At 43.0% G+C, this 26,231-nt stretch overlaps 1 protein-coding gene across 6 annotated transcripts in view; it reads left to right on the forward strand.

Moving 5' to 3' along the window:
• The first annotated feature begins 2,752 nt into the window (after positions 1–2,752).
• The window catches only part of meis2a (Meis homeobox 2a), a 78,092-nt gene continuing 54,613 nt past the window's right edge, over positions 2,753–26,231 (forward strand). For 3 of the 6 annotated variants that reach the window (XM_063909186.1, XM_063909188.1, XM_063909191.1), the window contains exons 1-7: positions 3,583–3,821; positions 4,001–4,227; positions 5,732–5,873; positions 6,147–6,197; positions 6,604–6,654; positions 7,160–7,309; positions 15,668–15,782. In XM_063909186.1, the coding sequence (XP_063765256.1) occupies positions 3,813–3,821; positions 4,001–4,227; positions 5,732–5,873; positions 6,147–6,197; positions 6,604–6,654; positions 7,160–7,309; positions 15,668–15,782 (745 nt within the window). In that variant the 5' untranslated portion in view covers positions 3,583–3,812. Of the gene's footprint in view, positions 3,537–3,582; positions 3,822–4,000; positions 4,228–5,731; positions 5,874–6,146; positions 6,198–6,603; positions 6,655–7,159; positions 7,310–15,667; positions 15,783–26,231 lie in introns of those variants that run through there. The other 3 variants (XM_063909187.1, XM_063909189.1, XM_063909185.1) reach the window with 2 other exon arrangements.

The following is a 26,231-nucleotide window of genomic DNA, read 5'->3' on the forward strand; positions in this document are numbered from 1 at the left end:
GAAATGGGCAGGCTGCAAGGTTTTTACTTTCCGAGCCTCTCCAGCAGTCAGTCTATGATCCAGTCTTATCTCAGCGCCTTTGTACATTAGCTTTGCTTATTTGCATAATCTCAAATACTGAAGAGGGCCAAAGAAGAACAAAGTTACAAACAAGATTAGGGCGATTTTATTTGTTCCTGCGGTTGAGCGCCAATTGTTTCTCCAGGAGTGTTTAAGGTCACTAAGAGGATTTGAGGCTCGTTTCATATCAGTGGTCTTTTTGAGGGAATTAAATCAACAATGCTTTTCTCTCCATATTTAGCAACAGGCTTGTGTGTGTGAACAACCGAGCCCTGCAGGGCAGGAGAGGGGGAGAGGGATTGTAAATCCTGCTAAGAGTAAACAGACCAGTGGAAGTTCAGTGCTGCTGTTGGGGCGCATACAGGCGGTCCTCGTGCACCTTTAGGATGTGACATGCAGTGGATCTTTAGCCCGGTGATTGTCCCAGTAGTGTTTTCCTTGAAATGGATCTTGTCCCCCCCTAATGAATCCAAACGCAGCTGGCCATGTCCCACACGGACACCGAGAGCTTTAACCCTAAACTGACCTCAATTTGACACCACCAGATGAAATTTTACTGCCTGTAATGCCGTCCAATGATTATTTTTCATATGCGTAATAGTAGTGTGGTGCACCTGAAAAATTCTCTCAACGTTGAAAGAAATCTAAAACTCTTTAAAACATGTAATTGTCTGCGATGGGTGTCCTCATGGAATTATCTGGCTTGTAAAACGCGTCCAGGTTATAAGCAGGGGAGTTTAAGTTGGCACAGGTCTTGTTTATGAGGAAAATTAATTTTAATTACCTATTGAGTGAATGATGATTAAAATAAAATTACAAAATTAAACACCGACTTGTGTGATGTCGCATTAAAAGCTGTTATTAAGCGAAATTAACCCGTTTCGCCACCTAAATGCTGTTAATGATGATGTCTTGTGTTTATAGCTTCCATTAATTACTCAAATAAATAGTTCACAAAAGAAGGAGTTTAAAATGTCCACGTCGTTAGGAGTCGTTGCTGGAAGTTTTATAGGGAAGGATGTGTTTCTGTGGAGCCGTACATTGGACACGCATAATTAGCCTCTGCTATTTTCACACGCTCTTCGGGTGTTTACATCACTCTCCTCGGGGGCAAATCACATATTTCCACAATAAATGCGAAAAGAATGCGGTTAAGATCTGGAAATATGTATATTTAAGAAATCTCTCAAACCCTTGAGTTTTTAGGATTGTTCACGTTAACGGCAGATTAAACATACATATGAGAATATATTCTGTTTTTCTTATAGTCCAGCCTGGAAACTTTCCCTTGACTGCGTCGTGAAAGGACGCACGTTCACGACAAAGCGGTAGATACAGTATAAGGTTTGTGCTACTTACCGTGGTCGTCCAAAGAAGAAGGATGAAAAAAAAGTCAATCGTTAGTGCACAAATCAATGTGAACGATAGTATTTAGCTTATGAAATTATCAGTCTTCAATAGCAGAGTCTGCCGGGCTGGTTGTGTTTACAGAGTGTAAGAGAGAGTTGGAGACGGTGAATGCCTTGGCTCTCTGCGCACCGCTCTGCAGCTCCTTCCCGGGGTATTGCACGTTGAAATGTCCACACAGCCGTTTGTCAAACCCTGCAGTCCTACACTTCCCACCCCCCTTTATGCCAACAAACATAACTGTTGTCACGGTTTCATTTATTGAATCGTTTTCCTTTAAAAAAAAAAAACCTTGCTATTTCTGTGATCGAACTCAAGCAACTCTGTTTGGGATTGTGTTTGTTGGGAGAGTTTATTGACCCTCCAACAGTAGCCACAGCCCCTCTCCCTGAGCGTGTGTCTACTTCAACCCTAACCTGTGAATAATTAATTTCCAACATCAAAAATGTCACGGAGCTATAAACGGAGCCTTTATGTGAGCACCTATCAATACAGCCATGATGCCATATTAGCATTGATGGGAGCTAAATATTAAAGGGGATAGATGGCCTGCTTCTGTGTTGTGCGTAAAAGTGCCCAGGCTCAAAAAGGGGCTTCACTGCAATCGATGGCCGGAGCGTTGCTCCTCCTCTAAACTTCAATCTCCTCACATGATTGATGATCTTGGGGAGCTTTGATAATTGACTACTCTGAGGTAAGGCACGGATTTCTCTCAAGAGAGGGGATTGGACGAAAGAAACATACAAAATTACTTTCTCCTCAAATGCTTTTTTTTTTTTCTTGGAAAAGTTCATTCTGTGCTTAGAGGGGTGCTGTGTGTCCTTTAATTTGCTGAAAAAAAGCAGAGCAATAATTAACTGTAAGATTAGGACGTATTACTGATATATTAGGCACACCAGCTTAAACCACAAAATAGATAACACGTAAGCGTCATGCTCATGTAATAAACTCAGCATATCCTGCATATGCTTTATATTTTACAGTTTAACTCCTATCTCTGACAATAAGAATGAATAAAAGTCAAAATATGCGTTGTTTATCTATAAATGTTACCCTTCATCTTGCGCAAAGTAAGCATGCTTCATGCGTAAAACTGATTAAAAACAAACGTATTATTTTATCATGATTCCTGTTATTAAAATCAGTCAGTGTTGTGTGCATGAACTCAGAGGAGCTGCTGCCCTAACTGCGTTGTTAAACCTTCCTCATTCAGTCTTCTCTTCTTTTTCTTTAGGACTCTTCACAGCAAAAAGAAATTGGGTGGGAGTTGGAGCTGTTGGTTTGGCTTTTACCCCCAGTGTGGAGTTGAAGCCGTCCCTGTGCCTCGCATATACTCTGCATATCACAAGATTTGGTCTCTCCTCTCTCTTTTCTGGAGCTGCTGTAGGACTGGCTATGGCCACCGCTACTTCCGGGATCCGTCATTTCATTCGCCCACCGCTCAGCGCTGCGAACTGACTCTGTTTCTATAAGCAAGCTAGCAGCCAACCTGCCAACACTCGCTGACACTCACTCATCTCAGTCTCGCCAGATAGACGAAATACCTACGGGGGAAAGAAAGGAGAGATCTGAATCGCTATCTCTTAATTCCTACTGCTTTTTTCTCTTTTTTACAGTGATAATAAAACAAGATAGCGATCTGGAAGCATTAAAGGAGACGCGGACTTGCGGGATGAAAACGGACTAAAAAGATTCGTCCTTCTCTTGAACATCATCACCAACCGTCATTCATTCATTACCTTGACAACCTCTGGCTTTGATTGACAGCTGGAGTGGCAAAAAGCCATGAGACACGACAGTTTAGTTACATGCAGGTTGTTGATGGGCCGATTGTAACCTTCACTTTGGCGCATTTTTCTTTTTTTTTCCGAGGAAAGAGGGAAAACAAGAAAAATTGCAAAACTCCCTGATGCTACGATTTCAACTGAACCACACTGGCGAATAGGAGAAGTCGCAAAGTTGGTTGAAAAAAAGGAATCTTGCCTCTAAATCACTTTTAAACGGGACTGGGATATTAAATATACGACAGATTCAGGAGTTTATTGGAGCGCAGCCTGATGGCGCAAAGGGTAGGTTTTAAATCTCCTACACTTACCTGTTCAAATCCACTGTAGGGAGGCACTCGTATCGATAACTTCTTGTCGGGCGGTGGCAAATTCACAAAGTATTCATATCAAAGTCGCTATATTTGACATTTCTGCAGCGCCCCTACTCTTCAGGCAAAGTGACAGCCTGTGCTTTTACCGACAGCCTCCACAGCAGTCGTGGATCAGTTTCACAGAGACTCCAAACTAATTCTCTCTTTTCACCAACCAAACTCTTTTTCGGGAAGCACCTAAGTTATCATGTTTTTGGTAATGACAAACCGTTTATCAGATTGAATATTAGACACTTTTTCTGCCCTCGCTGTATCGCCTGTTAGTTTCTCCTTTGCGTATATTCAAAAAGACACGGCATGCTTTTTGTACTTTTCACATTTGTTTAAAAAAATAACCGAGCAGCCCGCTGACTTTTGCTCTGATTTTGTTCCCAGTACGATGAGCTGGCCCACTACGGTGGGATGGACGGAGTATCGGCGTCGATGTACGGGGACCCGCATGCTCCCCGGCCGCTTCCCCAGGTCCACCACCTGAACCACGGACCGCCGCTGCACGCCAGCCAGCACTACGGAGCCCACGCTCCTCATCCAAACGTTATGCCCAGCAGCATGGGCTCTGCTGTCAACGACGTTTTAAAGAGGGATAAAGATCAAATTTATGGGTAAGGTTTGCATGAACAAAATAAGCATAAACTTATTTTTACCCAAGTTTTCAGCTTTTCTGTGAGATGTTTTTGTTGGAGTTTCTATCTCAACACTAAATTCACATAGTGTTTTGTCCGGGGTTCACCGCAGTTTTAGAGCTCTATTGTTGGTCAGGGCTGTTGTTGATGTGTAATTTTATACGCATTGTAGAAGGCATCGTGAAGCCTGCAGTAAGTAAGAGTAAGCCTTGAGCTGGAAACACAAGCAATAAAATAATAGGGAAGCTCTCTGCACAGTCCAAGTGCCAGTGTCACAGACGACTGCATTGGAAAAATAATAAAAAGTATTTTCAGCACTTAAACAATTGTTCCACGTTATACAGTTGAGTTTTAATATTACTGCTCTCTATAATTCGTCAATCCTTAAAATAGTCTTGAATATTTTTGTGTGTTCTTGTTGCTGCCTGAAAAACTTCTGAAATGTTTTCTAATAATGTAACACAGACACACACAGCGTTTTAAAACGTCACTTGTGTCTTTATATGTATACGTAAATGACATTATAGTCAAATAGTTTAAGAATAAAAGACGCTTTTGCTTCTAATTGTAAAACTTGACAACAAATCCTGAAATTGCTCTTTAACACACGTACACAGAAGGTGCTATAATCCACAGTGTATCATTATAATCTGGGATGTAGTGCAGAGTAAATCCTCTTCATCTTGTTTACTCACATTTTATATGTTATACTGACATAAGTCTTAATGACATTAATATAGAAAAGGAAGCCCGTTTTAGTAAATTAACGCTTGTTCCAATAAAAGTATCTTATTCTAAAATTATATTTTAGCTTTTAAATATTATGTCGGTGACTGTTTGTCTCGTAATGTTGCTGTCAGTCGTATTTGTATTCAGCTCTGCTCCACTTTTAAAGCCATATTTCCATTAGCAAAGTCCTCGGTGCCTCAGTGCGTCTGTAGTGTTACTCTTAACAAATATGATTTAATTTAAACTTTTTTACTGACCGTATAATTTATCTATAAGCAACAGTAACTGCTGTAGAGTGTTTAATTCTTGTTTTTGTTAAGTTTTGTTGATTTATAAACGTTTTGTAGTTTGCACTGCAAAAAATGTCAATCTCAACAAGTCGAAAAATATAATATAAAGTGTAAAATCTCTGCATTTCCCAAACCGATAAGTACAAATATTTCAGATTCGTGTGTATCCATGCTTGCAAGTCAGAACCGCTTGAAACAATAAGATTGAATCCGGACTATATAGTTTTATCAGTTGTCAGTAGCTATTATTAAAAATGCGATCAGAAGTGTGTTAAAACTACACTGCGGGATAAAAGTTGAATTATTTCATCCGACTATGTTTGATATAAATGAAGTTTGGTATAAAATTATAATTGATATGGCCAGGTAGCCGACAGATAAGCAGGTTGATGAGACATTTTTTGCAGTGGGTTTTGTGGAGCCGGTGTGCTGCTTGTACTCAGGCTGTCTTTCCCCTCTTGCAGTCACCCTTTATTCCCACTGCTCGCTCTGGTTTTTGAGAAGTGCGAGTTGGCGACGTGTACTCCGAGGGAGCCCGGCGTAGCAGGCGGCGATGTCTGCTCCTCAGACTCCTTCAATGAGGACATTGCAGTCTTTGCCAAACAGGTCGATTTCAAAAATATTAAAAAATAAATATTTTGGATGTTGTGGCTGCTTCATGGCACATAGTTATCTGCCTGCTTCATGTGTTTGTTTCTGCAGTAACACTTTCTCTTGATATGATTAATTAATAGTGTGTGTTCGCTGCAGAATGTCCACGTAACACAAACTCATTCGTGAGAATTGTTGTATTATCAGGTTACATTTCAGCTTAGAAATAGACACGCATGCCGCAAATTTAATGCCAAACTAACTTTGACATTTGGTGTATTATTTTAGGTCCGAGCAGAAAAACCTTTATTTTCATCAAATCCAGAATTGGACAATTTGGTAAGAGCACCCTTTGACCTCTCTTGTCTCTCAATGTAATTGCTGCCTCGCTGCGGTTACACTTTGCCTTGTTTTGGGATACTGTGGAGTGTCCAGCATCACACAGTAGATAGGTGAACATATGATTAAAACTTCCTTACTGATGTCAGATCAGTTTTGGAGTGAAGTAGTGTGACCACATTTGCCGCTGTCACTGGTCAGTCCATCTGACCCTGCTGACCATCGTGTGATGACCAACTACATTTTGAAATGCAGCTTCCTTGTAGAGTTAAAAAAAAAAATGTTGCTGCTGCTGGCTGTAGTGCACTCCATAGTGTTATGACGGGGGGATTATTACATGATATTGTTAAAAAAAAGATAAATTCCTGTACATTTTGTGAACTTTGTTTATTTTGCCATTTTTCAGATGATACAAGCCATACAAGTATTACGGTTTCACCTCTTGGAATTAGAAAAGGTAAATATATTTTTTTCTTTATATTTGACACTTTTCTGAGCTTAATGCCACATGCAAAAACACCCTGTATTTTAATGCAACTGGTAGGCCTATTGTTAATTGTTGTTCAATATTTATTGCAATGCTGTAGCATATGTTTAAAAATAAATCGGCATGCATTAGGAGAGAGGTTCAGGTATCTAATTTTCATAAAATATGCTATTTTATTTAGCCAACTATTTATGTGATTATTGATCAAATGTACTGAAGCCTCTTTGCACACGTTGCACATTGTTATCGATTCACAGATTTAGTTTCAGCTGTTCATTATTCCTGCAGCTTACGGCATGCTGTTTATTTTTTGTCGTTCAACTTGTTGCTCCAGTCTCAGGAGAATAATAAGCACTGCAACCATTTCACTATTGTTTCCTTGACGCTGAAAATGCCCCCATAATTGGAGTTATTCTTGGACTGGCTCAAGCGTTTCCCCATTCTGACAAAAGATATTTTCTTTCTTTTTTTCTAGGTGCACGAGCTCTGCGACAATTTTTGCCACCGGTACATCAGTTGTTTGAAAGGAAAAATGCCAATAGATCTAGTTATTGACGAACGGGATGGCAGCTCAAAATCAGATCACGAAGAGCTCTCGGGATCGTCGACTAACCTCGCAGATCACGTGAGTAACAGCGTTTTATTCATAACAAGTGCTGTGCTGGTTTTGTCTGCATGTGTCTCTGCTGCTGATAGGGAACACCCGATAATGTTTATGTATTTTTTTTAAACACAATGCATATGAATAATTGGATGTTTTTAGTTTGTCAGATGTGTTTGATGTGTCTCATAACGCCAACTTTTGGGCTACTTAGCCTGTGCTCAGTGTGTGACCCTGCTGTGCCATCAGTAAATAGAGCATGCTCTGTCTGTTCTGCAAGGAAAATCTGCCGATCGATGTTCTGAGGTCAGAAGCTAGATGTGATACAATAGACTGAGTTATTGTTTTAGTCTTTTGATTAGGGGCAGTCATGTGTGCATAATGCGTCCGTGCTTGCTTGTGTTCTCGGGGTCTGAGAGGGTGTGTGTGTTTGCGCGCGTGCATTAGAGGGTGCGCGTGTGCAAATCGCTGCCGTGCATTATGGAGAGTTGTTGAAAAAAACGCAGGGCAATTATCTGTTACGCAGGTTTAACGTTAAAGCAGGGTATCAGTGGTAAGCTTTAGCTTTAGGCCAATATTTAAAAAGAAAAGGGCTTTATATTTGGGGCTGTGGGAGCTGGATATGGCCTGTGCGTAAAGCTGTGGATTTTGCTGCAGAGGTGGAGAAAGTGGTAGCCTATTGAAATAGATCTCAGAGCTAAAGGCTTACCATCAATGTCAAGTTCACAAGACATCTGATGGTTCGTCTGGAGGCCTTCCATTGCTGTTGATGTTAATGTGTTTAATTGTTTCGTATTGATTGCCGTGCGGTTTGCTCTGCAGTGGCTCTCTCCTCTGCTGCCCATTTTATGGCTGGAGGCTCCATAATGCTGAATTCAATTATATGCACCTGAAGTACAGTAGCTTTAAATTTGAGGATCGATTCCCTGGTTTAAATCGTGCATTTTCGGTGTAATAAACACTGGCTCCCCCCGCATTATGGATTCAGCTGACAGTGTACTATTGAGTTGATTTCTGTGAATTATTGCGTCTTGCATGCCTGTGGTAAAGCTAATGTTTGGTTGGAGAAAAACGAGCGGGTTGCTGCGAGTAAGTGACTAGTTAATATCGGTGCAGCACGAGGCCAAGCCTATTAGGAATAAAGCAGTTTTAAGTGTTATGCAAAGTCAGTGCGCTGCATCTGTTGGCTCTGGCTATAGGCCTAATAGCAGCGGATTTCCCTCTGAAAGCCCGTCGCGTTCACATGGCCACGCAGCGCCCGCACAAGGTGCATTAAAACACAATTAGACCGACGATGCTGATGTCGGTTTGAGAAACGGTCAGAAAGGCAATATTGTGGTCCTCCAACACAAGTGTAGAAATGAGGCATGCTGTTGTTTATATTGTAGAGATTAGATAAACTAGCCTGTTTAGTTTCATGGCAGATGGTTGATACTCAAGCCAATTTCCAGTGGTGCCTCCAGTGCTCAGACATCAGCTTTGTCATCAGTCCACTTGTAAGAAATATTTTTGATAATTAGAAAATTAGATATGCCAATAAAACAAATCAGGAGCAGCAATAAACAAAGAAGGTTGCATGACAAGCCATTTATCTTGAAGTCATTTGGACTGACCACCTCATTAGGTATTTAAGTTTTGAAGGATTTATTTCACTTCTGTGGCACCAGTAAACTTTTTATTATACCTAACTGCTTGGGCTGAATTTGACAAAAGCAGAAGAGGGTTTTTTTCTCTCTCTTGTTTGCTTTAGCTCTGTCTGAGCTGAGAGTAGCTCATGGCTGAGCACTGTTATGGAAACATACACGCTTCAGTTTATAGTTATATTTGTATAAATAAAAATGCCTTATTTTTGTGCAGTGTGTGTGAGAGCATGTGTGCACCTGGTGAGGCTTTAGTGGAAATAATATTTGCACAAAGTGAAGCTATTGGAAGTGAAAACAGTGCCGTCATGATCTGCAAGCCTTCTAGTAAATAGTTAACTTCTTCAGCATAATTCCCATGTTTAGTTGGAAGGAGTCCAGCTTTTCATGCCCAAAATGTGTTTTGAATATTGCAAACAATGCACAAAAATGCACATGGAGGCAAAACTGTGCCGCTGAATGGAAAGCAATTTTTGTCCTACTTGTCTTGATTTATTTATTTTATTTATTCATTTGTTTTTAGCTCTATATTTTATTATTCATATCTGTCCTTGCTTCTCATTGAGGGAAGGAAGGCAGTTTTATAGTTAGATATGTTAATTTATTTAGTTATCTCACGTCCATTTTTCTTTGCTTTGATATGCATTTTTAATATATAGCCCTGGGCTACATCTCATTTGGTGAAAGTTGTTTTTTCTGGAGATGATGAGGCTCTTGACTGTGAAGGAGGCGGCACGTTGAGCTTGTTTGTATATGTGTGCATCTGTGTGTGTTTCCTTCCATTTTAATTTTTTTTCCTATTCTCCCCTCTTCATACCTGACAGCAGAGCATAATAAGCACAGTTTTATTTACACTTGAATGCAGCATTGTCTTAGAGCTGATTGGATTATGGTATAGTGAGAGTGGGATGAGGCCTTGCTGACACTGTTGATTTCCCTTATTTTCGCTTGCGGTGACTATCTCAACCATGTAGCCCACCCAAGGCTTCCTAACTCATCGCCCCTCCTCAGATCAACCCCATCCCAATTAAAAGAAAGAGAAAAAAGAGACTGTATTACACATGAAGGGTGATGGGGAAGAAGGAAAAAAACATGGAGCGATGTAGATTTGTAAACGGTTGATACAGTGTGTGCTTGTCAATGGTTTGCTCTCTTGTCTTTTAATTAATGAATACAATTTCTGTCTCTTCTGTGCTACATCCAATTAGAGAGGCAAATAGAATTAACAGTGTCTGAATATTATCTGTTCTAATGAATTAGCCTTTGTGTCTTCTCGTGCTATTGTGCCGCTTCTCCAGTAAAGCTTACATATTAGCAGAAGGCTTTTCATTTCCTCCTTGCATATGCATTACGCTTCTGAAAGTGGCTTTGAATTTGTGCATAGTTTCAGATTTCTTACAGAGAAAGTGTGCAGGATTTGCAGGTCCTGGCACTTTGTTTTTGGCGAGCTTTTCTCAGGGAGTGATAGTAGTTCCCATAGAGTTTATGGTGTAGCTTATCTTGCCCCTGCATGGCTGCAAAACGAGAAGGGGAAAAAGCTTTCTCTGTTTACATTTGATTTTCTGCTACAGGCTCTGAGCACTGTAGACCAGTGGTCAGAAATGTTGATGTCACAGGTTCAGTCACGTAATAGCAATAGTTCATCTTGTGCCCATGCAGTGATTTACTGTATGTATCAGCAGAGATGGGTGCTCAGTAATGTCCTGTTTCTGTATGTCTCTATGCATGGTGCAGCGCATACACAGCCATGGACTGAGAGCCCTCGGGCCGAGCCGGCCTGCTCAACCGTGGAATTTCTCAGTTTTTGGAGGTGTTCTAATTCAACTAGCTTTGTTCTCCTCGGGGACCGGCTACGTTTGGATCTCTCCCCCCTTCTCATGAAAACAGTGCAGCGTTGACTTGGACCGCTCTGTCTGTTCCACACAATTGTTTTGTGATGGTGGGATGTCTGGCCTTACATTTCCTTTTTGATTAGTGTTCAGAGGCAGGGCCCTGTTGGCAGGCATATCTAATCATCGCTGCCGCGGCTGAAGAGAGGGGCTAAGCGCACTTGTTGCATCTCCCACACTCCCTTTCCTCTAACTGCATGAATGCTGTAAATGACCGCAATGAAAACAGTTGCCGGGCAGTCGTTTTAGAATCATGACATGTATGTTTATTTTTATTGAAATGCAATATACAGATATTGTTACATGTACTCAGTATCCCCACAGCTCTATCAATTACTGTACAAAGATAATAATCTTCAGATTTGGTTTATGCTTATAACATTGTGTAAATTCACTTGTATGTTTATTGTGAAGTCATAGTTACTGATGATGCTGTATTGTACAGCAATTATTTATCCACAAATCATTGCATTACAACTTTATGACCCCATTATTAAAACATACAATTTAATTAATCCTCTCTGACATTGTCAACAAAAGAAAGTTAATTATAGGCCTCATACATATAGACTTTATGGTTATATTACATTGTTATATTGAATTGCTCTAGTTTGTACAGGTGGACATAGTAAAGTGGTTGGTGTAAGGTATATTTACATACCCATATTTTAGCAAGCAATAACTGAAAGTTGAATGAATGTGTTTTGTATTTATGCTTTATCTTACTTTTTAATTGTCATTTGTGCGTGTGTTATAAATACCTATTTGCACATGTAATGTGCCTTCCACTACAATGAAAAATATTGTTTTTGCCTCAGAGAAAGTTTTGAAGCATGAATACAATCACTTAATCCTGTGTGTCTGTTAAAACATGCTCCGGTGAATTATTAGCTTCTAAATTAAGGACTCTTTATATTCCGGATAATTGGTAGTGTTGTAAATACTCAGTTGTTTAAAAGAGGTGCACCTACACTTTTCTGAAGAGACTGTGTATAATTACCCGCTCAACCCAACAGGAAAGTGGCTTTTCTCTGTTTATGCTATGCAGCAAGATGTGTCTTGAAATGTCAGCTGGCGTTATGATTTACGGTCCTGTGTGTTTCTGGTGTGTCAGCGATTCTGTACATGTTCAGCACAGGATTCCTGTGGCAGTGCAACACACACACACACACACACACACACACACACACACACACACACACACACACACACACACACACACACACACACACACACACACACACACACACACACACACACACACACACACACACACACACACACACACACACACACACACACACACACACACAAGGCTAGTCGTTCTCAGCCTACCCCACACACCAACAGATTTCTTCTCTTTTCCTCCGGGTTCCAGGGGAATTTGAGGGAAATTCAATGATGCCGCTAAATCAATTTTATTTGAAATTCCTAGGGATGTAGGCAGAGTGCAGAGAGGGAAGTGAGATTGTGCCAGGCAGGTGTTTGTAAATGAGAAACAGGGGACAGGAGCAGAGAAGACGGCAGCATTCTCCTGCTCTCCTGTGGCCTGGCTCCACTACCAGCCTTTTTCCCCATATTGTCTCCTGCTTTTATATTAATTACAACTTGTATTATCAGCTGCCAGTTGCTCACCCCCAGCAAATAGAAAAGGCTGCCCCTAGAGACCACGCTTCTTTTGTATCTTATTCTCTATCTAGTCCTATTGTGTGAGTGTGTGTGCGTTCCCGTCTGCACATGTATGTGCTTTTGCTTGCTGCCGTTCTCCTCCTCTTCCTCCTGGTAACACTGCTCTTTAACACAATTAGTGAAGAGCATGGACTGAACCATGTTTGACTCCTAATTATGCCCAGCTTTAGGGAATAGTCACATGGGCTAGAGGCCTTATTTTCTCTTTTGCTTCTTCCTCTATTTTTCTTCATCTCCTTGTCTAGGTTGAAGAAGACTGTTTGGGTGACATGATTTCACCCCCCCCCCAACTTGTTTGAACTTTATCAGACCCACGAGGGTTGCGACAAAATGGTTGTGTGTGTTTGCGCTGTGCGGCGTCTGTTGATGCAGCCTCCATAGCTCAGAGAGGCCCACTAAATTATTCATGGGTAGGAAAGGCTGTTGCTTTTGTCGCCTTGTTGAGCGTGGAAAGTTAACGCTTTTGTTGTGATATTTGTTGTCTTGTTTTGCAGACAGTGTTATGAATGAGACATGACTCGCAGGTATTAAAAGAGGAAAGTGTGCTTCATTAAAGATATTTGCTGCAAATTCACTGGGCGTAGAGTGTACTGTATTATTATTATTAGGTCATATAAAGTGCTGCGCTCTGCTTTTTGCCCAATAAGGAACAAACCAACAAAGCATTATCTATATCCCTGCATACAGGCCCATTAAACCCACAAGGTAGCAAATCACAGCAAAATATCATTCCCTTTAACACCATTAGCTGTGGTGTCTTTGAATTTAATTTAGTGCTAGCACCATTAAAAATGACACATTACTCTGCAATGATAGCTAAATTAAGTCCTATCGATTCAGCTGTTGCATTAAAACCGTGCTGTGGCCATAGCTGGCAAGTGTTACATAGAGAGAGTGAACAAGAGCGTGTGTGAGAGCAGCCAGCATAGTTTTTCAGGTCTGTCTCGCATCTTGCCGACAGTGGATGTCTCATTGTGAGGAAGTAGAACCCAGTTTTTTTCTTCTCTTGGAACAACAACGGCCCAGTTCTGACTAAATACATTATACAGTCTGGGAATCTGGGACTCTTACCTCCTTCCCTTCTTGTTCCACATGACAGACAGAATTACACTGTTTTCAGAGGGTTGATGGGCTTTTCCCACATTAGTGATTTTACGCAGCATGCTGTGTTGAAAATAACAGACAACAGACCTTGTTCCCATGAAGTATGCCATGTGGTGATCAGGGCCACATCGAGCAGGGACATTTTCCCCTCCGTTCACTCTGGAGAGCTAAAACCCACGCACAGGCTTTTGTTCACCCTGTCTTCGTACCCCTCTTCTGAGCAATTCTCCGAGCTCTTTATCTGATTGCCATCCGGTGAACAGCTGACGCTGAGAGGGCCTTGAGTGGAGCGGAGGGTCTGAAGGGCCTTGTGTGTTTCTGTCTGCTGTTTTCAGCTCCGAGCTGTTTGAGAAAATAGCCCTCCTTCCCCAAAAAACTTAGCAGATAAAAGGGCCTGGCTCACAGGCATAGCAGCAGCAGCATCAACTCTTCAGCAGAACAAGCAGCAGCACAACAGGGCCGCACACCCAGGGGAGCTCGGCAGCCGCTTGTGTTATAGCCTCTGTTTCTCTGCAAACCACCACTAGTCTCCGGGCACTATCCTGTCTGTCCTCCACCAGTACAGCTCACTCTGACTGGGGCACCACAGCAGGCAGGCAGGCTCCTCTCTGGCGGGAGCTGAAGGAAAAGAAGTTCATCAGGAACTGAAGTTAGACAAAATGGTAAAAACGGTCTCTGTTTTGGAATACTCTGTGGCGTGTACATTTTCCTCCTGCTTTCTTATGTATGTATATGTGTTGCTGTGTGTTTGAGGGAGAGAAAAAAAACATAGCGGGAACCGAGAAGTGGGTTGAGGTTTGTGGGAAGCCTTGGTGCAGGCCTGTGTTTGTTTGGCTTGGGCTCGGCTCAAGGGGCCGCTTCTCCCGGGGCCCCAGACAACGTTGGGCTTACGCTCGCCAACATTTTGTCATCGTGCTCAGGTGACAGGTTAAATTGGGAAAGACTAGCTAGGGTTTTGTGAGCCGCATTAACTCTGTGTGAGAGGCTTTTCAGCGTGTATGGGCTCGAGTATAGTAAATGACGTGATCAGTCTGTCCCTCTATTGCCTGAATGGCAGAGGAAATTCCACCTCCAGCCTGCCTTCATGTGGCACTGATAAAGCCTTTCCTGTACAGTAGAAAATCCTGTTTCCCTGTGTGCACCGACAGGGCAGAGGGAATGACCAGAAAAGAGAGAAGGAGAGAAACTGAACTGAAGGAAAAAAGAAAGACGCCTTAAAAAGCTATGAATTTGTTTATGGACATTGCTTTGAAGTTAGCCAGCAGAGATTTAACACTTTTTTTCAGCATGTGTTTGTATATATAAAAGTGAGTGTGTGTGCATGTGTGTTTATACTTCTTGCTCTATTATGTCATTAGCATGTGTGCGTAAGTGTATTTCTGCAAGCCTCTGTGGGCGTATGTGTATGTCGGTGTGGGCGTGGACACATTTTTGGCAGATTAGCAGGAGAATCACTGTCATATCTTATTTTCATTTCTGACAGTGGTAATGATTAATGGCGGCTGTGGTGTGTTTGGACTTTTTACCTCTATATTTCTCACTTGACACGGAAGTCTCAATTGGTTATGGTATAAACGAACTCCACTGGGCTCTGCCATGTGTGTTTAGACAATTACTCACAAGTGCTCCACTTGCAACGTTCAAAATCAGACGCCACATTAACAGAGCTGCATTTTTCTCTCATGCATTAATGAAACACTTTGATTACAGTGTTTTGACTTATTGCCAGCTGCTTTAGTGCATTAGTTACTTTCTATTCATCTAAGATTTTAGTGGCATCGTTGATTGTCTGCTAGCAGGGAAATACGTGATGGGGCTCTTCGGCTTGCCAGGAGAATGTAAGCAGGCCAAGGACCTTCACAGTATCTGTAGACTCTTACAGATGTCACTCACTTTTGCAGTATACTCATATGGTCTCTTTCTTTCTCTCTCTTTCTCTCCTCCCCTTCTCCCCCTTCTTGCTCTCTCTGCTCCTGGTTTGCGGTTTGGACGGGGAATGTGGATGGATGCACGGATGGATGGATGGATCCCACGCTCGCTTCGCTCTTCTCAAACCTCAGAACCCAGCTTCCTGGAGAGACCATGATGACGCCACCTCCACACACTCAGCCGGCACACCGGGGCCCTCCAGCGGGGGACACGCTTCACAGAGCGGTGACAACAGCAGCGAACAAGGTGAGCCAGCACAGAAATGGGCATGCACATGCACACACACATTTACACATGCACTTGTGTACTCAAGCGTGACAACATAAACATACATAGATGCAGGAGCAGGTCCATGCAGGACATATTAATCACCATGCATGGATAGAGTTGCCAACACTTCACTTTAACCCAGTTTAATGTGAGATCTACAATGAATAGATGGCACATCTCTCTATACACATGTCCCAGTCCCTTCTTTTGCACATTGGATTATCCTTATTTTTGAATGGCGTCCATGTAAACACATAGTCACACCTAAAAATGAACCTGCTTATCACTCTGCTCTCAAAAGCAAGCAACAGCAACTGTAATACACCATCCTAGTAAAGGGCTTTACAGAATGTATCTATTTAGAGAGCTTAACAAAAGCTGGTGATTAATACTATGTTTCTGCCAGTTCCTGATTGCATTTAAAGCATATCAACTTTGCTCACACAACAGCCTCTAATAATGTCTTACTGAGCCTTCTGTTATCTAGTACACAACCTGCCAAACTGTAATAATGCATTTCAAAACAAATGTATTTGAATGTTGTACAGATAGCTCGTGCAAGTCTGAGCTATCTGCCTTGTATTTTTGTCATGGTCCATATCAAATTTGACATGTAAACCATCAGAAGCATATGCTGTTAGTTAAATTCAGAGGTGAGGACATGCATTAAAACCTTGTGAGGTTCAATTTGTTTATTAAATGCAACGGCTGCTTTTTGGTTCTTGCCTTCCCCTCGTTTTGAATGCAGCAAGATCTCCTTTCGTGTGTGTGTGTGTGTGTGTGTGTGTGTGTGTGTGTGTGTGTGTGTGTGTGTGTGTGTGTGTGTGTGTGTGTGTGTGTGTGTGTGTGTGTGTGTGTGTGTGTGTGTGTGTGTGTGTGTGTGTGTGTGTGTGTGTGTGTGTGTGTGTGTGTGTGTGTGTGTGTGTGTGTGTCTATCCGTGTGCACCCTCTGGCAGTGTCCACGGTTTTGCATGACATTTCATCACGCTGTCTCCACACACAAACAGGCTCAAACACTCAGACACACTTATAACGGCTCGCTCACAGACTGAAGCCGCTTGTCTTGTCCCATTCAAGACTATTGTTTTGCCGATAAGCGATCAAACGTATCGATGGGATGTGTGTCTGTGGTGGGGCTGTTTAAATCATTTTCTCCTCTTCAGTCAGAAGCAGCAGTCGAAACATTACTGACCACAGACCGAGGGCCGCAGCAGACCTCTGTGGTTGGCTGTGTCAGGACTAGTTGGATCCCAGGCTAGTTGATGATAGCTAGGCCTTGGCTAAGCAACAGGATATGTCTGTTTGACAATATAAGCATAATGGAGAAATTAGGTATACTGAAATTACACTTATAAGAATAGGGATCAATCACAATGTTCTTTGCCCCTCCATAGTGGGCCCAGAAAAGGAAAATAAACAAAAAGGGAGGAAAGAGAGAGAGAGATGTCGCAGGAAATAAAGTGTTGGATATCTGGAATTAACAATATTATTTAAAAACACTGCATAATTGCAGGTCAGAAGAAGCAGCATAAATGGAGATTTTGCACTCATCTGTGCAATTACAAGTAGCATGGGAGATGAAGGCTGCAGGAACAACCGAGGAAGGGATGGGGGTGGAGGGTGCACGAGAGAAAGAAATGCACTGCCTATTGATTATCTTACACACATAAGTACAAGTGACCTGTAATCCACAGAGCACTTATCGACTCCTCTTCCCACCGTATCCAGTAACAGCAGATCAATACGGGCCAAAGACAGTTACGGTACAGCACCGTGCATCAGGCCAAGATAGGCCTGGACTAAACCAGGGCCAGAGCCTGACCTACACTGAAGAGGGCTAAATGTTTCATGAAAAAAAAAAAAGCAAGCATCACAGAATAGACGCAGAGATTTAAAATAACACGAAGCAAGAGAGATTGAAGAACAGAGGTGAAAAGAGTACAGAAGGTGAAAAAGTATGCAGAGCGAGAAAAAGCAGAAGCAGAAAAAGAGAGAGGGCAGCTGATTTAATGGTCTAATGAGGCCGTCCTCCAGCCAGTTGTTTTGTGTGAGGCATGCTCTGACCTTTCGCTCCGCTCGGGAGCCCCGCCGCCTCATTTTTCACATTCTTGCAATTACGTTAACGCTTGAAGCGCTCGCTGACTCCCGACTCTGGCCCTTCCATTCTGACAAGAGCCTTCCCTCCCCAACTTCTCCACATTTTCCCCCTCCTCTCCTCCACTCCACTTCATGCATGAACTCGCCTCCTATCTCAATACATTTCCACATAAAATTTGTAGTCCACACTCTCAAGTCCACAGAGAAAATGTGAAATCTGTGCTTCACTTCAGTAATGGGGTCTTTAACAGCTTGGCCCCTGTTAAAAGGGGTGACGATGTGGATCAGTTTAGGAAGACAGGATAGATGGGAGCGGGAGGAGAGGGAGAAAGAGTGCGTGAGACCCACGGTGCTTTTTGGTTTTAGCTGCCAAGGCAAACATTAACTTTCCTCCTCATCTTCTGTCTTTAAAAGGTGTTAAGTGTGTTAAAACACCTCCACATTTACACCAGAAACATCACTGTGTTGATTTTATGGCTGAACTCAATTTTCCAAAGAATGGTAAAGCAGTCTTACTGATCAATTGCAAAAGAGTAAAACGTTTTAACTTTCCCTTTTTCATTTGGCTGCGTATAAAGATCAGTATCACTCGCTACCTTTTTAGTAATGTACATACAGGACTCAGGGTGGTTGCTATGAGCAGAATTCATTTCCACAAATCTCCAGCTTGTATCTCAGCACTGAGCATTGCTCTGAACCTCTGCCAAAAAACTATTTAACAAGTGCGCAAATATGTATCGCCCCTCTTGTGGAATAATTTATTGTCAAGCAGTAAACCAAGGTGAAGCATGCTCATAGCTGTGAGTAAAGATTGCCGTTTAAAGTTCTGAAACATATGAAAAAGGTTTCGGTACAATACTAAGATCTGTAACCTCTCCCCAACCCCCACTCTTAACAGACTTTTTTTTCACGCTTTTTCTCAGAATTTACCTCCAAAAAAAGAAAATATGAATTATCACCCTCAGGGCAAATTCTGCACTCTCACTTACTGACTCTTAGAGAGTGACTCCCTATGTTCTAGCTAGATAAACACATTTCAGCGTTTACGGGAGATGGTTCAGAAGGTAACACACAATAACTTCATTGGCTCTGCTCACACTTCATTTTGATTAACAGTCCTTTGGAGCTCCTCCAAGCTAGCTTATCTAGAAACATCAGAGACATCAGTTGCAGGGAGTTAAACTTGATAAATGTGCATGCCTTAAATTAGCAGTCGTTTCCAAGCAGGTGTCCGTAATATGTTAAACACCCAAAGTGTGATGGAGCAGTGTGATGAAATTCTCTGCACGTTTGCCCACACCAAACACAGTAGAGTCAAAAGCACTCAGTCATGAATTGTAAATCCCCAACTCTGATTCAGCACGGTAGGTAACGTTTCCCCCCTCTTGTTGTATGTGTAGATGTGTGTGTCTGAGTGTGTGTGTGCGTGCATGCCTCAGCTCCAGTCCACACTTGTAATTATTAGCTATGCATGAAGACCAAAATCCACATTGACATCTTGAGTGGTGAGCAAAGGGGCTTTCTGTACGGTTCTACTGTAAATGGAAAAGGCTCAACAGAGGAGGAGAAAGCATTTTGTACATTTTCTCAGCAATTGAACAATCCCCACGCTCTGCGGATAGACAGACTCCCCAGAGAGACCGAGAGAGGCTGAGAAAGGGAGGAAGAGAGGGAGAGCTTGAGTGTTCGGCTCCAAGGGAGCATGCTGCGCTTGATGGTGTGTGTGTGTGTGTGTGTGTGTGTGTGTGTGTGTGTGTGTGTGTGTGTGTGTGTGTGTGTGTGTGTGTGTGTGTGTGTGTGTGTGTGTGTGTGTGTGTGTGTGTGTGTGTGTGTGTGTGTGTGTGTGTGTGTGTGTGTGTGTGTGTGTGTGTGTGTGTGTGTGTGTGTGTGTGTGTGTGTGTGTGTGTGTGTGTGTGTGTGTTGAGCTCCCTTGGCCCTGACCAGGGGCCCCACTAAGCAAGGTCTTTGTGGTTGAGCTAACCAGAGGGGGGTCATTCCTGGTGGGGACACGACTCCCCGTGTCAGCCCAGAGAGTGCCAGCATGAACAAGGCCTGTTGAATCTGGCGTTTTACAGACCTTTGGCTTAGCTTTTCTTACAGCTACACTAAGGGCTAAAGGAGACCCAAACTTAGTGAGGAACATTTTAAAAAGAAATGCAACCACAACTGAATGTTCAGCAGAGTCTGTGCTAAACGCAAGATGGAAGCCTTGATGCATTTTAGTAGCCTATACTCCAGCTCTGGGGTGATCAGTGAGGTGTGTCTGTGTATAGAAAAAATATATAGTGTGGATGTGTGGGTGAGTTTCTGTGCATGTGCATGTGTTAGCTGGTTCCCTCTAAGTGCCTGTTAGAGTTTAATTTAGTGTAGTAATTAAAGCTGAACACTGGCCCATAAACAACAGATAAACAATAAAGCAGACCCAAGCCCTGCTGTTTCATGGCTCTCACTCCCAGCTGTTGGAGCACTGATAATTTTTACACAGTGCCCCCACCTCGCCACAACACAATGCTGAAGCAATAAGGGTGTGTATGCGTTGTGAATGTGTGCATGGGTATATTTTAGTGTGTGATGGCAGAGGCTGAACAAAAAAAGGCCGAGAAACACATAAACACACAGGATATGTCCACTTCCCCTCTTGAAAGAAAACACACAGGACCTCAGCAAAATGTAAGCGGAGTAGTCTGCCACCATAGCCCCTTACAAGGCTCAATGGCAACAGTAATCACATAAATATTACAACCTATTCAAACTTTAACTTGCTATAGGTCTCCCGCCAGTGTCAGCAAGTAAACTGCACTTCAACAGAAAACAAGCTCTAAATATACCTTCCTAATGAAGATAACAATGCCACAGTGTTCCTCAACAGGCTACTTTGTGCAATTTTAGCCTTGTCACTACATGTCAGCCCAATGTTAGTCAGGTGTCTGTTGTGAAAACAGTGCAGTGTGTCTGTCTGATGGTTTGTTGGGAAGGGGCAGGGCCATTGTTGAAAGCTGAGAAGAGTTGCAGTGGAGGGGGAGAAAACACGGTACGGAGGGGATACTTTCATGATCCCATTAGCATAAGAGAGGCTAAATTATTCATGTGGAGTGCTTAATCTATGGGGAAAAGTATAGTTAATGCACATAGTTTTAAAATGGATCTCTCCCTGCTTCTGCTCTAACACCAGATTCTTGCTGGATTCAGCATTCGCGGGCATTTACGGGAATGGCTGTCACTCTACCGTGCACACACACACATAGACATAGTGTGTGTGGGCATATGTGCACTCTTACTTAAGCGCTGCTGCACTTCAAGCTGTTTCAAGGGGCTCTGCTCTCAGGCTCATCCCCTCTCTCCCTCTCTCCATAAGTCCCTTTCTCATCTTTTCCCTCCCTCTCCTTCCATTTATTCCTCCACCTCTCTTTCTCCCACCCTCTCCCTCACACTTTTCTCTTCTCTCACCCATTTCTGTTTCGCGCTTGGTACCGCAGACTACCTGGCCCTTGTCCAAAATGTGATTAAAGAGACTGATCAGCTCCCTCAGCTCTCTCCTTCCTTCCGCTCTCGCTTCCTTTTTTTTTTTATGTCTCTCTGTGTTTCTCCTGACCCTGTGATACGTTCTAAAAGTCTATAGATGATGAGAGAAAAAAAACCCGAAAGCAAAGGAACTGCAAAGGGGATGCGGGCTGCCAGTAGAGCCGGCTCCACTTCCAGTAACATACTTCTGTACCCACAACATCACCACTACTCCATCCACACTGCAGCTCATGCTTTCCCGCTTTTCCTCTTATCGTTTCCACTCCTCTCTTCCTCCCTCTCCACTCTCCCTCAGTTCTGGCTGGGGCCTGGTCCCTCTGGTCCATAATCATGAACAGGCCCCCAGCGCGACCCGGCCCAACCCTGCCTGGCCTAGCTTGGCCGGGAACTGGGTCCTACACAGCAGGAAAGGCACATTAACTGGGTCAGCCTAATGTGCAAACTAATGTTTGGAGAACATAGGGAAAAAATTACCCAGATTATTCTGACAGCAGCTGAGGGGAATATCTGTTTTGCACCATTAAGGGAAAGCTGGGGGAGATATTTTTTCTCTTTTTCTTCACTTTCTAGGGGAAGTCGATGAAGATTGGCTTATCTGGGAGTGAGTTGAGCAAAATTAAAAAGCAGAAAAGAGAAGGTGTTGCTGGGAAGTATTCTTGACAGTAAAAATAGGGAGTGATTTTTTCTCTTTTTTATGTAAAGGCTTGGGCCAAAAACAAAGACACAGTGCAATGATGTTGTATCAGTTCATTGGGTTTACGCACCCATGTTCTTTTGCTGATTACTCCAGTGCATGTGGTGATGATGAGGAGTGCACAAGGGTCTGATGTAATACGTCTAAAAGGGATTTGAGCGTGTGCCCCAAAGGGCATTCCCTCGTCCATTAATGCTGCTGCCGCTGTGTTTTCACAAGGATGACAGTGCTTCAGTTCTTTAAAGGGAGAGTGTTTTCCCAGGAAATTTTCTGTCTTGTTTCAGCAAGCTAGCCTGAAGGGTGTCAGCCAAGAAGTCACCCTTAAGAGGTGATAATCCAATTGCTCATGTCCTCACCAGATTTGTTTTCGCCTTGTCTGGCAGTGTGTTCGTGTCTGTATGTGTGTTTACAGAGAGTTTAAGCATGCGTGTGTGAATGTAATAGGCATAGAATGGGAGGCAGAGGCAGCAAGATGCCATTGGTTTCTTCTGTGTCCAACCCCAGGCCCCATTCTAGATCAGAGAGAGGTTATGGAGGCCAAGTCTGTCAAAGGCACACCTGCAGGGAAAGTCCAAAAACCCTGACTGCCAGCTTACACAGGCCCGTTTAAGGTGTGCTTATTTGGAGTTTAACCCCGACTTCAAATGTCCTTTCCCTCTCTCCCCCTTTGTGTTTGACCAATGGGCCTTGTGCTCTTTTACTTTCTTTCCTTTCTTCTGTCTCCCTTGGCTCTTTAATCTCCTCCACCACCCCCACTCTCCCAATTCTCCTCCCCCTAATATCCGAACTCCACATCACAGCAAAGGTCCCTCCCAGAGACAGCAAGCGGTTGAGTAGAGTGGCTTAGCAAGGCCAGCTATAGCTTGTTCACTTGCTGTGTGGTTTTCCCTTGTGTAAACCAGGGTTTACACACTGAAGCATATTTGGAACAGAGCAAAGCAGCTATACCCTACAGGTAGTGCTTTAACCATGCTGCCGCCATCCAAGAGAGTGGGAGGATGATAAAGGAAGTGTGTTACAGAGTTCTTCCTCTCTGCTGCTGATTTTCACGCGCACATCTTTCACGTTTATGCAAAGCTTTTGAGGGCATTATGCAAGATAAGCTCATTTTCTCGTCTGATTCCCACTCTAGTACATGCTTTAATGACTCTTAAAGCCAAGGGCTGCTTTTTTAGGCATAATAGAAGTCCCGCAGTCTCTCAGTTTCCACGTAGCCAGAGTGCTTTTTCCACACCTGATCACTTTTGTTCACCCATTTTATGGCTATTGGGGATCAGGCGGAGGTGAGCGATTTGACAGTGGTTAGTGCCATGAGCCCTAATGTTTATTGGAAGCAAGCGTCTAATAATTTTTGATTACCCCAGAGGAGGTATTAGCCATGTTAGTCAGCAAGGATAATTTCTTATTTACATGCCCCAAGCAGTGAACACTCCGAAGGAACACTGGGGCTAAATGCGCAACAAAACGAATCAAACATGCCAAACGAGAAGCTCCATCCTGGCTGGCTGCAGGGCTGAAGCTGAGAAAACCTTCATTATGCATTTAACATAATTCATTTAGAGGGTTATCAATTTGCAGAATACAGAGAGGATGTTTGGAGGGGGAAGCAAAAACACCATATCAAAACGAGGGAAGAGAGAAAAAGGAACAAGGAAAAGCGAGATGAAAAGGAGTAAGATATTCAGGGATAGCTCACTGCATGGATTTTTAAAATGTTGTTCCAATTACACACTTTTCATGTTCTGAGGCAAAACTTGCATGTTAAATCCTGCAATCTCCTCTCTTATACCAGTGTCACGCTCCGCCCCCTAGAAATGCAGGAGCTGATTTCTTTTTAATGAAAGCCATTTGGCACAGGAGTTCTCTTCTATACATTTTTTTGTTGGGATTGAGGCTACGCAGTTATAGTTTCAATATTGTCTTTCTGTCCATTTAGGGTCACTCTTTGTTTGGCCTCTGGCCTGCTTACTTAAGGGCTTCTTGTATCTGTCTGTGTGAATTTCAAGACAGTTACTACATGTTTTCATTTTTCTCCCATGGCAACACACACACTGAGAAAAGAAAAAGACCTTTAAAAGCATCTTTTCCTACGCCATCAGGCAAGGATGACTAAGGCCCCATTAGAACAATTGCAGGAAACTTAGGGAGACGGGAACTGTTTAAAAGAATGAAAGCAGCCAGAAAACACCACTATCTTGTGATAACCAGTGCTTTCTCTCTTTATCTAAACACAAAAACCCCCACCTTGGAAAAATTGCCCTCACTACATAGCTTCATTCAAAAATAAAACAATGAAATCAGAGAGGTAGGAAAAAGGGAGACCAAAAAAAGAAAAAAACATTTAACATTTTCCAAAGTAAGGGGGGGGGGGGGGCTGCATTGTTTAGTACGAATGCTTACTCCCAGGGATGCAGTCCTTAGACAACTGAGTGTCTGCAGGAGACATCTGTGAAGCCTGACCTTGTGACCCCGGAAAGAATGCTCTTAAGGTGGGGGGAAAACTGCCTTTACCACTGCACCATGGCCTACAGGACAGCCCAGCAGCAGCACAACAAACACAACTGCTACAGAAAATAACAACACAACAGACCAACAGTCGATGGAAAAAATGAGGTGGAAACATTGAGTAATGGAGCAGAATAAAGAGAAAGACATACTGTTAATACAGAAAGAAAGGGAGAGAAAAAACCCATTAGAGATAGAGAAAAATAAGGCAGATAACATGCACAGAGAACCTAGATCTGATCTGGATTGTGCCTCACAGGCCTGGCCTTCTCTTACTCCTTCGCACCCCCCACCCCCCTTCACCCCCCCATGAGATCATTTTCATCCTTTATGAGTCAAAAGGAAGCCTGGCTGAAAATGAAAGGTTACACAAGCCAGAGCCCAAGCCCTCGGAGTGAGAGAGGAGAAGATCCCTGCTGCAAGGGCCCTGCTGCTATTCAAAGCACCTGCCATTGTGTGGGCGCCCATCGAGGCCTATTGTTGTGCAGAAATTAGTCGTGCTCCCTTTGGCTCCCTTTGGCTCCAGAGGCATGCGGCAGACCCCCTTGTTGTTTTGGGTTCAGATATGTGGTCGGATAGATGCGTGGCCCTGGCTACCATCACCACTGGCTGTGGCCCTTTGCCCTTTCTACCAAGGCACAGTATCATTCTGTTTCTTTTTTCTCATCCTCCCTCTGTTGTGCACTTCTCAAGAACACTTTCAGGCCAGCAGTCTTATAGTTTTCTCTGTCTTTCTTTTGTACTCCTACTCTCCTTTCTCCTTTGGTGTATATGCTTATTGTTCTTTGGAGCACCCTCATTATACCCATGGTTATATTTTAAGGGCCTCTCTCTTTGATTCTGGTCTCGTTGGGAATGAGTGGTGGGCTGGTGGGAGCTGTAGGGCTGGCCCAGCTCTCCGGGCTCCCCAGCCAGCGTCTCGGAGAGTGGGCTTGGGGGTATTGTTGGGGCTGGGCACCACTGCAGAAGCACTGGTGCTACGGCTAGTGCAGGGGGTGGATGTGAGGGGAAAATTGAAAAGTCAATAACGAAGGCCGCTCCGAAAAAGAGAGACTGAAACAAAAGGAGATGGAGAGCTTCAAAAAGCTGAGAGCTATAGAGCACTGCTAATTAATAGCATCAGAGGAGCCGCTTTTTTTCTTCCTTCTTGAACTTTAATGCTTCTTATTAACTTGCAAGCCAAGAAGATAAGGAGCCTGAATTGTGAGTCGAGTCCATCTCACTGCAGGACCAGCCTGCAGTGACCATGGGGTGATGGAGAATTGCTTATACCTAGTTTGGAAAATAAAAAAACCAATACATCTTTGGTAAATCAATATCAAATGACTGTACATTGTTGGAAGCAGGCATGTTTTTATTTGCATGCATTGTTAAATTGGACTATTATTTAAAATTTGATTGCTGTGTAAAACTGAAAGCTGAGGTCCAGGAATGCAAGAAAATAAGAATTTTGAACGGTTGGCAAGGCAGAGTTGCAGTAATGTGAACCAAGGCTTTTCAATTTGTATTTTTTCACAGCAGTAATAGGCTCCTCTCTCACTTTTTCTGCAATAGCAATTTCCACTGCCAACAGCTGTCAAGCCCCTAAAATCAAAATTAGTGCCAGG

Source organism: Eleginops maclovinus, chromosome 19, assembly GCF_036324505.1.
Source record: "Eleginops maclovinus isolate JMC-PN-2008 ecotype Puerto Natales chromosome 19, JC_Emac_rtc_rv5, whole genome shotgun sequence".
NCBI classification, from domain to species: Eukaryota; Metazoa; Chordata; class Actinopteri; order Perciformes; family Eleginopidae; genus Eleginops; species Eleginops maclovinus.